Source organism: Microcebus murinus, chromosome 4 (assembly GCF_040939455.1).
Source record: "Microcebus murinus isolate Inina chromosome 4, M.murinus_Inina_mat1.0, whole genome shotgun sequence".
NCBI lineage: Eukaryota > Metazoa > Chordata > Mammalia > Primates > Cheirogaleidae > Microcebus > Microcebus murinus.
This window is the reverse complement of record NC_134107.1, coordinates 113,135,325-113,148,229: the sequence shown is the minus strand read 5'-3', so window position 1 is coordinate 113,148,229 and position 12,905 is coordinate 113,135,325. Positions and strand designations below refer to the sequence as shown.

At 37.2% G+C, this 12,905-nt stretch overlaps 1 protein-coding gene across 2 annotated transcripts in view; it reads left to right on the top strand.

The window, feature by feature from the left end:
• The window catches only part of FAM118B (family with sequence similarity 118 member B), a 46,552-nt gene that overhangs the window by 19,420 nt on the left and 14,227 nt on the right, over nucleotides 1-12,905 (top strand). For both annotated transcript variants that reach the window (XM_076002703.1, XM_076002702.1), the window contains exons 3-4: nucleotides 821-913; nucleotides 4,827-5,079. In XM_076002703.1, coding sequence (XP_075858818.1) covers nucleotides 821-913; nucleotides 4,827-5,079 — 346 coding nt within the window. The remainder of the gene's footprint in view (nucleotides 1-820; nucleotides 914-4,826; nucleotides 5,080-12,905) is intronic.

The window sequence follows — 12,905 nt, the reverse complement described above, 5'->3', positions numbered from 1 at the left end:
AGTAATTCTTAGTAGTTCAGTTGTAAATAGTTACAGTGGAATGTAATAAAACACCCAAAACTGGTAGTATGTATTGTCTTCTATGCTGTATGTTTACAATATTACTGCTATTTTTAAATTATCAGTTCTTTGATGTAGCGAATTTACTAAAGTTTTGAGCAGTTAAAACTTCTTTATAGTTCTCATTATAATCATGGTAATTCTTTTACTTTTGCTAGTTATCCAAGTACCTGAACATAATTGGCCATTTTTCATACATTTTTGCTTGACAATATCTTTACTGTTTATCACAGTGGCTTGATTTAAAAGTCCAGTGCATATTTAGAGAGACACGCCCCACTACTGTGAGCACACAGTTATCAAGCAACAAAGAATGCCTGTCAGCCAGCAAATTAGTATTGGTTATTTTATCTTGACCCGTTACTTACTCTTACTCTTCTTCAGTTAAGAGTAAATGGATAATTGGGGGCTATTAATACAATTATCCATGGGTTATTTTTATCCCCTAAGTCTTTTCTAGACCCATCTCATGTGGAGAATAACAGGTATTCTTAAGCTCCACCAAGTGATGGCCAATGATTAACATGAGTTGAAATTGTTGTTTTGCAGAGGAGGCCTTCAGGAACAGAAGCATGATGGCAGTAGACTAATTTAATTCATTAAGTTTGTAATGCTTATTAATTAATTTCTGTTAAGCAAGGGATAACTCCAAAATACCTTGAAGGGTATACAGATTATTAAAACTGTTTAATGTATGTGCTATTTTGAATGGTATACTTCACATATCTAATTGTGGTCCATGGTGTTTAATCTATTTTAGAAACTGGATGGCTTCTACAGGGAGCCAGGCCTCTGATATAGATGAGATTTTTGGATTCTTCAGTGATGGCGCACCCCCCACCAAAAAACCCAGGTAAACAAGAGAAGGGAATCAGAGGAACAGATTAAATTACCATTAGTGGGAAATAAAGAAAAATAACAAACTTACCTATAATTCAGTTGTTTTCACTAATCAGTGTTGACCTTCATAAAAGAGATTACATTATTTTTATTTTAGATTTAATTTTTATCTTTTATCAAGGTAAATCCATGTACATAGTTTTAAAAGTCAGTACTTGAAGGCCCACCCTTTTTCAGAGATAATCACTTTCAACTTTTTAATGTTTCTTCTAATATTGACATCAATATTTTTAAATACTGTATGTGTACTGCTACTTTGTACTTTTATGGTTTCGCTTATTTTCCAATGTGGAAGATAAGGATTAGGTTTGCTCTGGTGGCTCCTCCCCCCATGTTGCTGCTCTGCTTTCCCATGTTCTCCCTGTTTGTTTATATTACAGTGTTTGGTTCAGTCGATTTTTAATATTTACATTATTATGACTGTATAATAGTATTTATAGATGAGCCTAGTGTGTTGTGCTTTTATTTCCTTTCTTTCCCATTTTTTCTCTGTTGTTAAATATTGTCTCATGTTTTTGTTTGCTTTGTTTTCTATGTACCTTTCAATTTATTCTTAAATATTCTGACAGAAGAATAAATTTCTCTTAGATATACTGAAACACACATTAGTAACTTGCTAGTTTACTTTGTTTCATGGATTCCTGCCTCTGGCCTCTCATCCCTGCTGGACAGTTGTTCTCAGGCCTGTTGCATTGCTGATATTTGCGATATTCCTTTGCCATGGTCTGAGAATTCCCTTTACATCTCTCCTATATTGGATCATCTGTTTCCTGGATCTCATGTCTTTTTTTGGCATACTTCTTTGTTTTGCTGAAGCATATCCTTGTGTAGCTTCCTTAGTAAGGGTCCATAGGAGAAAAATTTTTGGAGATATTTGAAAATATTTTTATCATACATGTACATTTATTTGATAGTTTGGCTGAGTGTAGAATTTTGGGTAGAAAATTTTTCTTAGAATTTTTGAAGGTATCACTTATTCTCTGCTAATAGCCACTTTATTCTGATTCCCAGTCATTTGTATTATGTGACCTCTTTTTCTTTTCTCACTAGAAGCTTGCAAGGATCATTGTTTTATTCTTAGTAACATGAAATTTCATAATGATGTATCTATGAATCTAGACACTGGGTAGCTCTTTCAAGCTAGCTGCTAGTAACTTCACTTTGGAGAAATTATCTTGTGTTATTTGATACTTTCCATTACATCTTTTATTATTGATTTCCAAAAAGTCTTTTTGTTTGCCTGTTCCATTTTTATAGTACTCTGTTCGTGTTTCATAGATGCATTTTTTAACCTATGCAAGGATATTATTGTTTTCTTTTAACTTTTTCTTTTCTTTTCCTGTATTATCTCTTGTTTCCTCCAAATTCTTTTCCACCACTAGTTTGTTTTGGTATAACTGTCGTGTTGGGGGCTTTCCTCAAATGTAAGCTGACCTTTGCTTGCTTGCTCATATCTAGGAGAAAACACCAAAAAGCCAGTTGGAGAATCAATGTGTCTATAAGGGGTTTGGTCATTGATGGGTTTCCCTGCAGGTATCAAGCATGACCAGACTCTACAGTTGAGCCACTCCCACCTATCAGGATCTGTGGGTCTTTTCTCTTATACTGGCCATTTTCCCCAAAGAGGAATCCTCCCGTCTTCCGACAGGATGTGGAATAGAGGTGCAGATATAAGGTTGACTCCTAGTGTCTGGGTAGCTTCCCCTAAGGAAAGAGAGTTGGGAGAATTCTTATATTTCATATACAGACTTCTTCCTAAATCCCCATCCCTCAGTGGTACACAGTGTTCTCAAATACAGAGTCTTCTGCTTCAACCTCTCTAAAAGGCAAGCCTCTAGCCTTGGCACTCTCAACTGCTTCTAATGCAGAGTTGCAACTGATTCTCCTATCTTAGCCCCACCTGCCCTTCCACCTTCAGATATACCAGAACATTCCCAAGGATCTACAAAGGGAATTGGCTTTTATGTTACAACTTTTAAAATTTTATTGCCCTCTGGCCTCTGTTGTTTGCTGTCAGCTTTCCTACCCTACTTTTTAATGCATGTATGCCTTCTTAAAAAAAAAAAAAAGATTATTAGGAAGGACCAGAAAGAAAACAAAACTGTTAAAGTTTTTGTTTTTAGGCCGAGCGCGGTGGCTCACGCTTGTAATCCTGGCACTCTGGGAGGCCGAGTCAGGCGGATTGCTCAAAGTCAGGAGTTCAAAACCAGCCTGAGCGAGACCCTGTCTCTACTATAAAAAAATAGAAAGAAATTAATTGGCCAACTAATATATATATATATATATATATATTAGCCGGGCATGGTGGCGCATGCCTATAGTCCCAGCTACTTGGGAGGCTGAAGCAGTAGGATTGCTTGAGCCCAGGAGTTTGAGGTTGCTGTGAGCTAGGCTGACGCCACAGCACTCACTCTAGCCTGGGCAAGAAAGCGAGACTCCGTCTCAAAAAAAAAAAAAAAGTTTTTGTTTTTAACTGGAAGTATTAATTAGGAAAAATTATAGCTCAAATCTTTATGTGTGTCATAAAAAATTAATCTAGTACAACAATAAAAAGTAAAAGTCCTTATTCTCACCAATCCCCAGTTAACCGCTATTTACAGTTCTTGTGAACCCTTCTAGAAATTTTGTGTGTATGTGTATTTTTGTATATGTATGTTTCACTGTCTTAATCCCTCTGAACTGAAACTCATTTTTCATCATTTGTTTCTGATATCTATTACCAGTCTTTTCCAGTAGACTAAACTTTCACGATCAGGGACTCCATTTTGTTCACAGATACATCACTAGTGCCTGCGATAGTATCTGGTACTTAAAAGTTTTTTCATTATTTGTTGAATGACTGAATACAGGAGCTGGATAGGGAAGGCAATTCTAGAGGTTGTTTTCCCAAAACCAGATCTCCCAAGGCTTAAAAATATTATTCCTAAGTTTTGCCAAAATGTGGATCTTCTTTCTCTTATTTTATTATTTGGACAAAAGGTTGGGAAAGGCGATTTCTTGGGGGAAAAAAATCAAGCCATCGGCAAAAATTAAAGTGAAAGAACATTTTAAGCAGGGGTTTTTAATATAGTCTTTTAGAATGAAGGAGAGGAGACAAAAACAAAAACTTATACCCATACTATCTCACATAATGGATTCCAGAACAGTAATCTGTGCTTATCCTAAGAAAGGAATGTTTTTCACTGTTTGTCACGCCATTGAATAGTTACTTGTTTCTTTATTGTAGGTATTGGAGACTCCTGTGTTTTTAGAATTCTAGTGCTACTCTTTTTTTTTTAGCCTGAAGATATCTAGAACAAAACTGAGGATAGATTAGTTCTCGTATTTCACTACCTCCTCCTCAATTTTAGCTTAATAAGGTTTACAAATTTGGAGTTAAATTTTTTATTGACTTTATTTCATCTCCTGTTTTACATTTCTCAGCAATAGGAACTTAATTTATATGGGGTTCTTTTCTCTCTTTCTAGAATACAAGTCAAACATGTCCTTTTGAAACTTAATATTGGTTTAAAATATAATTTAGGTGGCAGAACTCAGCTGAGCTATAAAACATTTGGAACCTTTCCTAATATTAGTGGGATTTCTTAGGTTGAGAGGACTAAGAAGGAGAAAATTGATTTTAAGATTGGTCTTTAGGATTCCTGAAGTACATTTATTACTTTGTTTTTCAGCAAGCACTACAATATTCTGGTCTTTTTGTTTAAACTACTTTGGGAAAAGTATCAAAAACTGTTATTTGTCATCTTTGCAACTATAAAATTATGGTTGAAAACTATGAGTTTAGTCAGTCTTTTCATGTGCCTCATATCTATTGTGCCTCATATCTATTGGATATTCCAATATTCTCATTTTTTTCCCTTTTTCAGGAAGCTGCTTCCAAGCTTAAAAACTAAGAAGCCTCGGGAACTCGTGCTGGTGATTGGAACAGGCATTAGCGCTGCAGTTGCACCACAGGTTCCAGCCCTGAAATCCTGGAAGGGGTTAATTCAGGCCTTACTGGATGCTGCCATTGATTTTGATCTTCTAGAGGATGAGGAGAGCAAAAAATTTCAGAAATGTCTCCATGAAGACAAGAACCTTGTCCACGTTGCCCACGACCTTATCCAGAAACTGTCTCCTGTGAGTATCCTACCGTGTGCCATACATTTGAAAGTTTCTAAAACCATGACTAGCATGCTGAATATAACAGGGATATTCATTTGTAGCTCATAGATTTGCATAACATTTGGCTCTTCTGTAGAATGCCTATTTATGAACCCTATTATCTTAACCCCATTTTACTGTGTGAGAGAGAGTTGATGTTAGGTCCTTTATATGTACAAAAATGAGACTACTGTCTCATCACTGTTTTGAATTTACTTTTCCTGCACTCACTACTAGAAAAGCTATGTTCTGTGGCATCTGTGCTTTTAGGGAGCCTCAGATTGGATATAATCTTTATCGTTTTATGGATGAAGCAAAAGCAGTTTTTATTTTATTTTATTTTTTTGAGACAGTCTCACTCTGTTGCCTGGGTTAGAGTGCCGTGGCATCAGCCTAGCTCACAGCAACCTCAAACTCCTGGGCTCAAGCAATCCTGCCTCAGCCTTCCGAGTAGCTGGGACTACAGGCATGCGCCACCATGCCTGGATAATTTTTTCTATATATTTTTAGTTGTCCAGCTAATTTCTTTCTATTTTTAGTAGAGATGGGGTTTCACTCTTGTTCAGGCTAGTCTCGAACTCCTGACCTTGAGCAATCCGCCTGCCTCATCCTCACAGAGTACTAGAATTATAGGTGTGAGCCACCACACCTGGCCAAAAGCAGTTTTTAATATTAGTTTTATAATATTGTTGCAGGCAACAACTCAAAATATTTATAAGGGATTTTGCGTTGTTCTATCAAACTGAGTTGGATAAAAAGCTATCTTGTCTTGCTTTGTCATAAAAATTTCTTAAAAATCAGGATTCTAATTGATCACCAACCAATTACAGATTTCTTTGTTTCTGCTCCCATTGCTTCACTTGATTGACCTTAAAACAATCAGGATTCACTTGAGCTATATGTAGAAATAAAATAGAGTGGCCAAAACATGTTCTAAATTTTAATGTCAAGTGTACCTTGAAAAAAAAATGTAACTCTTACTACTTAAAAAGTCAGCTATCAGTGATGATTTTCCCCTTAGACCCTAAAGCTATAGAAAGAAGTGTCATTAAAGAGTTAGTCTAGGCCAGGCATGGTGGCTCATGCCTGTAATCTTAGCATTTTGGGAGGTAGAGGCTGGAGGATCGCTTAAAGCCAGGAGTTCAAAACCAGCCTGAGCAACATACTGAGACCCCATCTCTACAAAAAATTTTTTTAAATTAGTTGAGCATGGTGGCGCATGTCTATAGTCCCAGCTTTGCAGGAGGCTGGGGCAGAGGATTGCTTAAGCCCAGGGATTTGAGGTTGTAATGAGCTACGGGCAACAGAGTTAACCTATTTAATAAAAGACAGGCACTTAAAAGTAAATTCCTATTGGTTCAGTACTCACTGTAGAACTTTAGAGCTTTTTATTTCCTCTTTGCATTTCCTTATCCTTAATTGGGATAAATTCTTACTAACCTAGAATCATGTATATTATTGATGGGTTTTAAAGAGCTCATAGGATCTCCACATCAGATACAAAAATTAACTCAAAATGGATCAAAGACCTATATATCAGAGCTAAAACTATAAAATTCTTAGAAGAAAATATAGATTTAAAATGTCATGACCTTGGATCTGACAGTGGTTTCTTAGATGAAACACCAAAATCACAAAAAACAAAAGAAAAAGTAGACAAACTATTAAAAACTGTTAGCTTCAAAGTACTAAATCAAGAAAGTGAAAAGACATGTAAACCTAGCACTCTTGGAGGCTGAGGTGGGTGGGATCGTTTGAGCTCAGGAGCTCAAGACCAGCCTGAGCAAGAGCGAGATCCTGTCTCTCCTAAAAAAAGTAGAAAGAAATTAGCTGGACAACTAAAAATATATATAGAAAAAATTATCCGGGCATGGTGGTGCATGCCTGTAGTCCCAGCTACTTGGGAGGCTGAGGCAGAAGGATTGCTTGAGCCCATGAGTTTGAGGTTGCTGTGAGCTAGGCTGACACCATCTCACTCTAGCCCAGGCAACAGAGTAAGACTGTGTCTCAAAAAAAAAAAAGCGAAAAGACAGCCCCTAGAATGAGAGAAAATACTAGCAAATCACATATCTGTTCAGGTTATAATATCCAGGATATATAAAGAACTGTTATAACTTAATAAAAAAGCAAATAATCCAACTTTTAAAATAACAACAGATTTGAATAAACATTTCTTCAAGGAAGATATACAAGTGGCCAATGAGCACATGAAAAGAATGTTAAACATCATTAGTCATTAGGAAAATGCAAATCAAAACCACAAGGGACCATTTCACATCCACTAAGATGGCTAGAGTCAAGAACACAATAACAGTTGTTGAGGATATGGAGAAATTGGAACCCTTATATTTGGTGGGAATGTAAAATATATCTGCTTTATAAAATAGTCTGGCAGTTCTTCAAAAAGTTAAACAGTTATTATATGCCCCAGCAATTCCACTCGTAGGTATATATCCAAGAGAATTGAAAGCATATTCATGTAAGAACTGTACATGAATTTTTATAGCAACATTATTCATAATAGCCAAAAAAGTAGAAACAACCCAGATGTCCAATTCATGAATGGATAAATAAAGTGTAGTCTATCCATATAATGTTATGGATATAAAAAGAAATGAAGTACTGATCTATGCTGCAACCTGGATGAACCTTGAAAACATTATGCTAAGTATAGATAGGCTGGGTGTGATGGCTCACATTTCTAATCCCAGCATTTTGGGAGGCTGAGGTGGGAGAGTCACTTGAGAGTCCAAGTTCAAGACCAGCTTAGGCAATATAGCGAGAACCCACCTCTATAAAATATTTAGCTGGTGCAGTAGCACATGTAGTCCTGGCTACTCAGGGTGAGGTGGGTGGAGGATCACTTGAGCCCAGGAATTTGAGGCTATAGGGAAGCTGTGATCATGCTATTGTACTCCAGCCTGGGTGACAGAGCGAGACCTTGTCTCTTAAAAAAAAAAAAATCATGAAGGCCAGGCGTGGTGACTCATGCTTGTAATCCTAGCACTCTGGGAGGCCGAGGCGGGCGGATTTCTCGAGGTCAGGAGTTCAAAACCAGCCTGAGCGAGACCCCGTCTCTACTAAAAAAAAATAGAAAGAAATGAATTGACCAACTAAAAATATATATACAAAAAATTAGCTGGGCATGGTGGCGCATGCCTGTAGTCCCAGCAACTTGGGAGGCTGAGGCAGTAGGATCGCTTGAGCCCAGGAGAGTGAGGTTGCTGTGAGCTAGGCTGATGCCACGGCACTCACTCTAGCCTGGGCAACAAAGTGTGAGACTCTGTCTCAAAAAATAAAAAAAAATAAAAATCATGTCAAGTAAAAGAAGCCAGTCACAAAAGGACATATTTTGTATGATTCCATTCATACGAAATGTCCAGAACAGACAAATCCATACAGATAGGAAATAGACTAATATTTGCCAGGGCTGGGTGGAGAAGAGAATGGAGAATAACTGCTAATGTACACAGATTTGTATTTTGAGTGATGAAAATGTTCCGGAATTAGATAATGGTGGTGGTTGCACCTTGTGAATATACTAAAAACCACTGAATTGTACATTTTTTTTTTTTTTTATTTTCTTACACAAGACCCTCATGTCTAAAGAATTGTACACTTTAAAAGAGCGAGTTTTATGGTAATATGAACTATATCTCAATTTTAAAAAGTCAGAATATATACAAACATTTTAATTGAAGGAGCCAATAAAATTTTAAATTTCTTTTTAAATTAAAAAATTCTTCCCAAACTGCTCCAACAAATACAAGAGGGCCAACTCATTTTATGAGGCCAGTATTATCCTGATATCAAAAACCAGGCAAAAGGCATCATGAAAAGAAAATTATATACTAACCAATTATCTCTTAAGAATATGAACTCAAAAATCCTCATCAAAATACAACTAAACTGATTGCAGTGCAAATATAAAAAGAATTATACACCATGAGCAAGTGAGAATTTTCCAGGGACTGTAAGGTTGGTTTAACATCTGAATATCAGTATATCATATGAAAAGAATAAAGGACAAGACCACATGATTTTCTCAATAGATGCAGAAAAAGCATTTTAACAAAATCCAACACTCTTTCGTGATTAGAAAAACCCACTCTATAGACTAATTGAAAGAATGAAACTAGTGTCTACAGACTAGTAAATAGAAGGAAACTGCCTCAACATGATAAAGACCATATAGGAAGAACTCAGCATATTTATGATGAAAGACTAGCTCTAAATGCTTTCCCCTAAGATCAGGAACAAGACAAGGCTGTCTGCTTCTTCAGATTCTATCCAACACTGTCTTGGAGGTTCTAGCCAGGGCAGTTAGGCAAGAAAAAGAAAGAAAAGACATCTTTATTGGAATGAAAGAAGTAAACTCTGTTTGCAGACATGATCTTGTCTATAGAAAATCCTAAGGAATACACTATTAAAACTAACAAAAGAGTTCAGCAAGAGAGGAGGATATAGGATCAATGTGTAAAAATCAGTAGTATTTCTCTACTTTTGCAACAAACCAATATTAAAATGAAGGTTTTTTTTGTTTTGTTTCTTTTTGGAGACAAAGTCCTGCTCTGTCGCCTGGGCTAGAGTGCCCTGGGGTCAGCCTAGCTCACAGCAACCTCAAACTCCTGGGCTCAAGCAGTCCTGCCTCAGCCTCCTGGGTAGCTGGGACTACAGGCATGCGTCACCATACCCAGCTGATTTTTTCTATATCCTTTTAGTTGTCCAGCTAATTTCTTTCTATTTTTTTAGTAGAGACGGGAGTCTCGTTCTTGCTCAGGCTGGTCTCGAACTCCTGAGCTCAAATGATCCACCCACCTCGGCCTCCCAGTGTGCTAGGATTACAGGCGTGAGCCACTGCGCCCAGCCTAAAATGAAATTTTATAATTCTTCTACAACAGCATCAAAAGAATAAAAGAAGTAAGAACAAATTTAACAAAAGAAGTGCAAAGCTTATATTATGAAAACTACAAAGCATGGAAAGAAATGAGAAATCTAAATGGAAAAACATCCCATGTTCATGAATTAGAAAACTTAATATCATTAAGATGGAATACTCCCCAAGTTTATCTACAAGTAAGCACAATGCCTGTTAGAATCCCAGCTGGTGTGTTTGTAGAAATCAACAAACTGATTCTAAAATTCATACAGAATTATAAGAATAGCTGAAACAATCTTAAAAAAAGAACAAAGTAGGAGGACTCATACTTCCTGATTTCAAAACTTAATACAAACCTATAGTAGTCAAGACAACATGGCAAAGAATTCTTAGATCAGACACCAAAAGCACAAGTAACAAAAGAAAAACAGATAAATTAGACATGATCAGAATTTGAAACTATGTGCTTTAATGGTTGCCATTAAGAAATGAGAAGACAGGCCGGGTGCGGTGGCTCATGCCTGTAATCCTAGCACTCTGAGAGGCCGAGGCAGGCGGATTGCTCGAGGTCAGGAGTTCGAAACCAGCCTGAGCAAGAGCGAGACCCCGTCTCTACTATAAATAGAAATAAATTAATTGCCCAGCTAATATATATAGAGAAAAAATTAGCCAGGCATGGTGGCGCATGCCTGTAGTCCCAGCTACTCGGGAGGCTAAGGCAGTATGGATTGCTCGAGCCCAGGAGTTTGAGGTTGCTGTGAGCTAGGCTGATGCCACGGCACTCACTCTAGCCTGGGCAACAAAGTGAGACTCTGTCTCAAAAAAAAAATAAGACAACCCACAGAATGGAAAAAAATATTTGCAGGTGATATATCTGACAAGGATCTAGTATCTGGAATATATAAAGAATTATTTATACCTCAGTAATAAAAATGAGATATTAGGTTATTAAGTATGAAATGTTCGATTTCCTTAAGTACTCAGTTTGAGAGTTGATGTCTCTGACATTTCACTTTGACACTTTTTGTTTTATTTTCATTGCAAAGGGATGTCCTCAGTCTTTCAAATGCACATTTTGGCTTGTGAAACCATGGATAAGTCAAAAGTTCATGTTATTTTTTTTTTTTTTTTTGAGACAAAGTCTCACTCTGTTGCCAGAGCTAGAGTGCCATGACATCAGCCTAGCTCATAGCAACCTCAAACTCCTGGTGTCAAGTGATCCTACTGCCTCAGCTTCCCAAGTAGCTGGGACTACAGGTATGCGCCACCATGCCTGGCTAATGACAATTACAAGCATTTGGCACAATGATTGGATAAAGATGAAGTGCCAAAACACAGTCCAAAACCAAGTATTTATCACAAAAAGCTATCGATGTCTGGTGGTCCAGGGCTGGTATTATCCACTACAGCTTTATGAAACCTGGTCAATTGATTACACTGAATGTCTCCTGCAACCAATTGGACAAAATAATGAGGATGCTTGTGATTAAGCAGCGAAGATTGGTCAACAGAGGCAGGCCAATCTCCTCACAAGACAACACTTAACCACATGTCGCACAAATAATGCTTTGCAAACTAAAGCAGCTGGGCTTGGAAACTCTCTGTCATCCAGGGTATTCACCAGACCTTGTACCAACTGACTACCACTTTGGAAGTGGTAGGCTTTGGAACACTTCTTATAAGGAAAAATATTCAATTTGTGATTTCATTGCCATTCTCCAGGCTTCTTCATTGCTGGCATAAACAACCTACCATTAAGATGGCAAAACTGTGCCGATAGTTTAGGCACATACTTTGATTATTGTACTGCTTCTTGTTTGAGATATCATAAACTATACTTTTGATTTGAAATTGGACATTTCATATTTAATGATCTAATTAGGGGAAATTTGAACACTAAGTATTTGATATTAAGGAATTACTATAGTAGATTTTTAGGTTTGTTAGAGATATTGCAGTTATGTTTTGTTTTATGTGTTACACTTTTGTGTTTGTTTGGAAATGTCTGTATTAAAAAAAGAAAAGAATCGAGTCTAACAATGAACAAGAATATGGCGGGGTTAATAGGCCCATCTAGTGAGCCAGTTAAATAGGCTGTGTATCCAGTGCAAAGAGTGTGGGTTTCAGAATCAGACTCTACCATTTAAATGCACTGGGACCCTGGGCAAATACCTTAAGTTCTCAGCATCTGTTTTTGTACCTATAAAACAAGGATACTATGTACTTCATGGGGTTTTGTGAAGAATATATGAAATAATGTATACAAAGTATCTGGCACATAGTAAATGCACTAGAAATGTTAACATTGCAGGAGAAGTTAGGTTTTTATGGTTTTTTGTTTTTACTGTATCTGGGACTAGAAAGAGAATAATTAATTACAGAGTAGAAGGAAATGAAGTAGCATTGGATTCAGTTCACTGTTTAAACAAATGGGAAAAGGCCCTTAGAAGTTGTGTGGGAGTTCAGCATTTCCTTTTGACTCCTGAACCTCTCTGTTTATGTTTTCATTCCATTGCCTTTACTGATAGAGTCCAGCGGTGGGAAATTTAGCACTAGGGTCATCCGCTTTAAGAGAGAAAAACTTTCATAAATCTGAGGAAATCGATACAGTTATAAAAGCTTCTTTCCTTCCTATGTTGATATGCAGGATTTAATAACTTAAAGAAATAGGAGTAGGCCGGGCGCTGTGGCTCACGCCTGTAATCCTAGCTCTTGGGAGGCCGAGGCGAGCAGATTGCTCAAGGTCAGGAGTTCAAAACCAGCCTGAGCAAGAGCGAGACCCCGTCTCTACTATAAATAGAAAGAAATTAATTGGCCAACTGATATATATATATATAAAAAAAAATTAGCCGGGCATGGTGGCGCATGCCTGTAGTCCCAACTACTCGGGAGGCTGAGGCAGAAGGATCACTCAAGCCCAGGA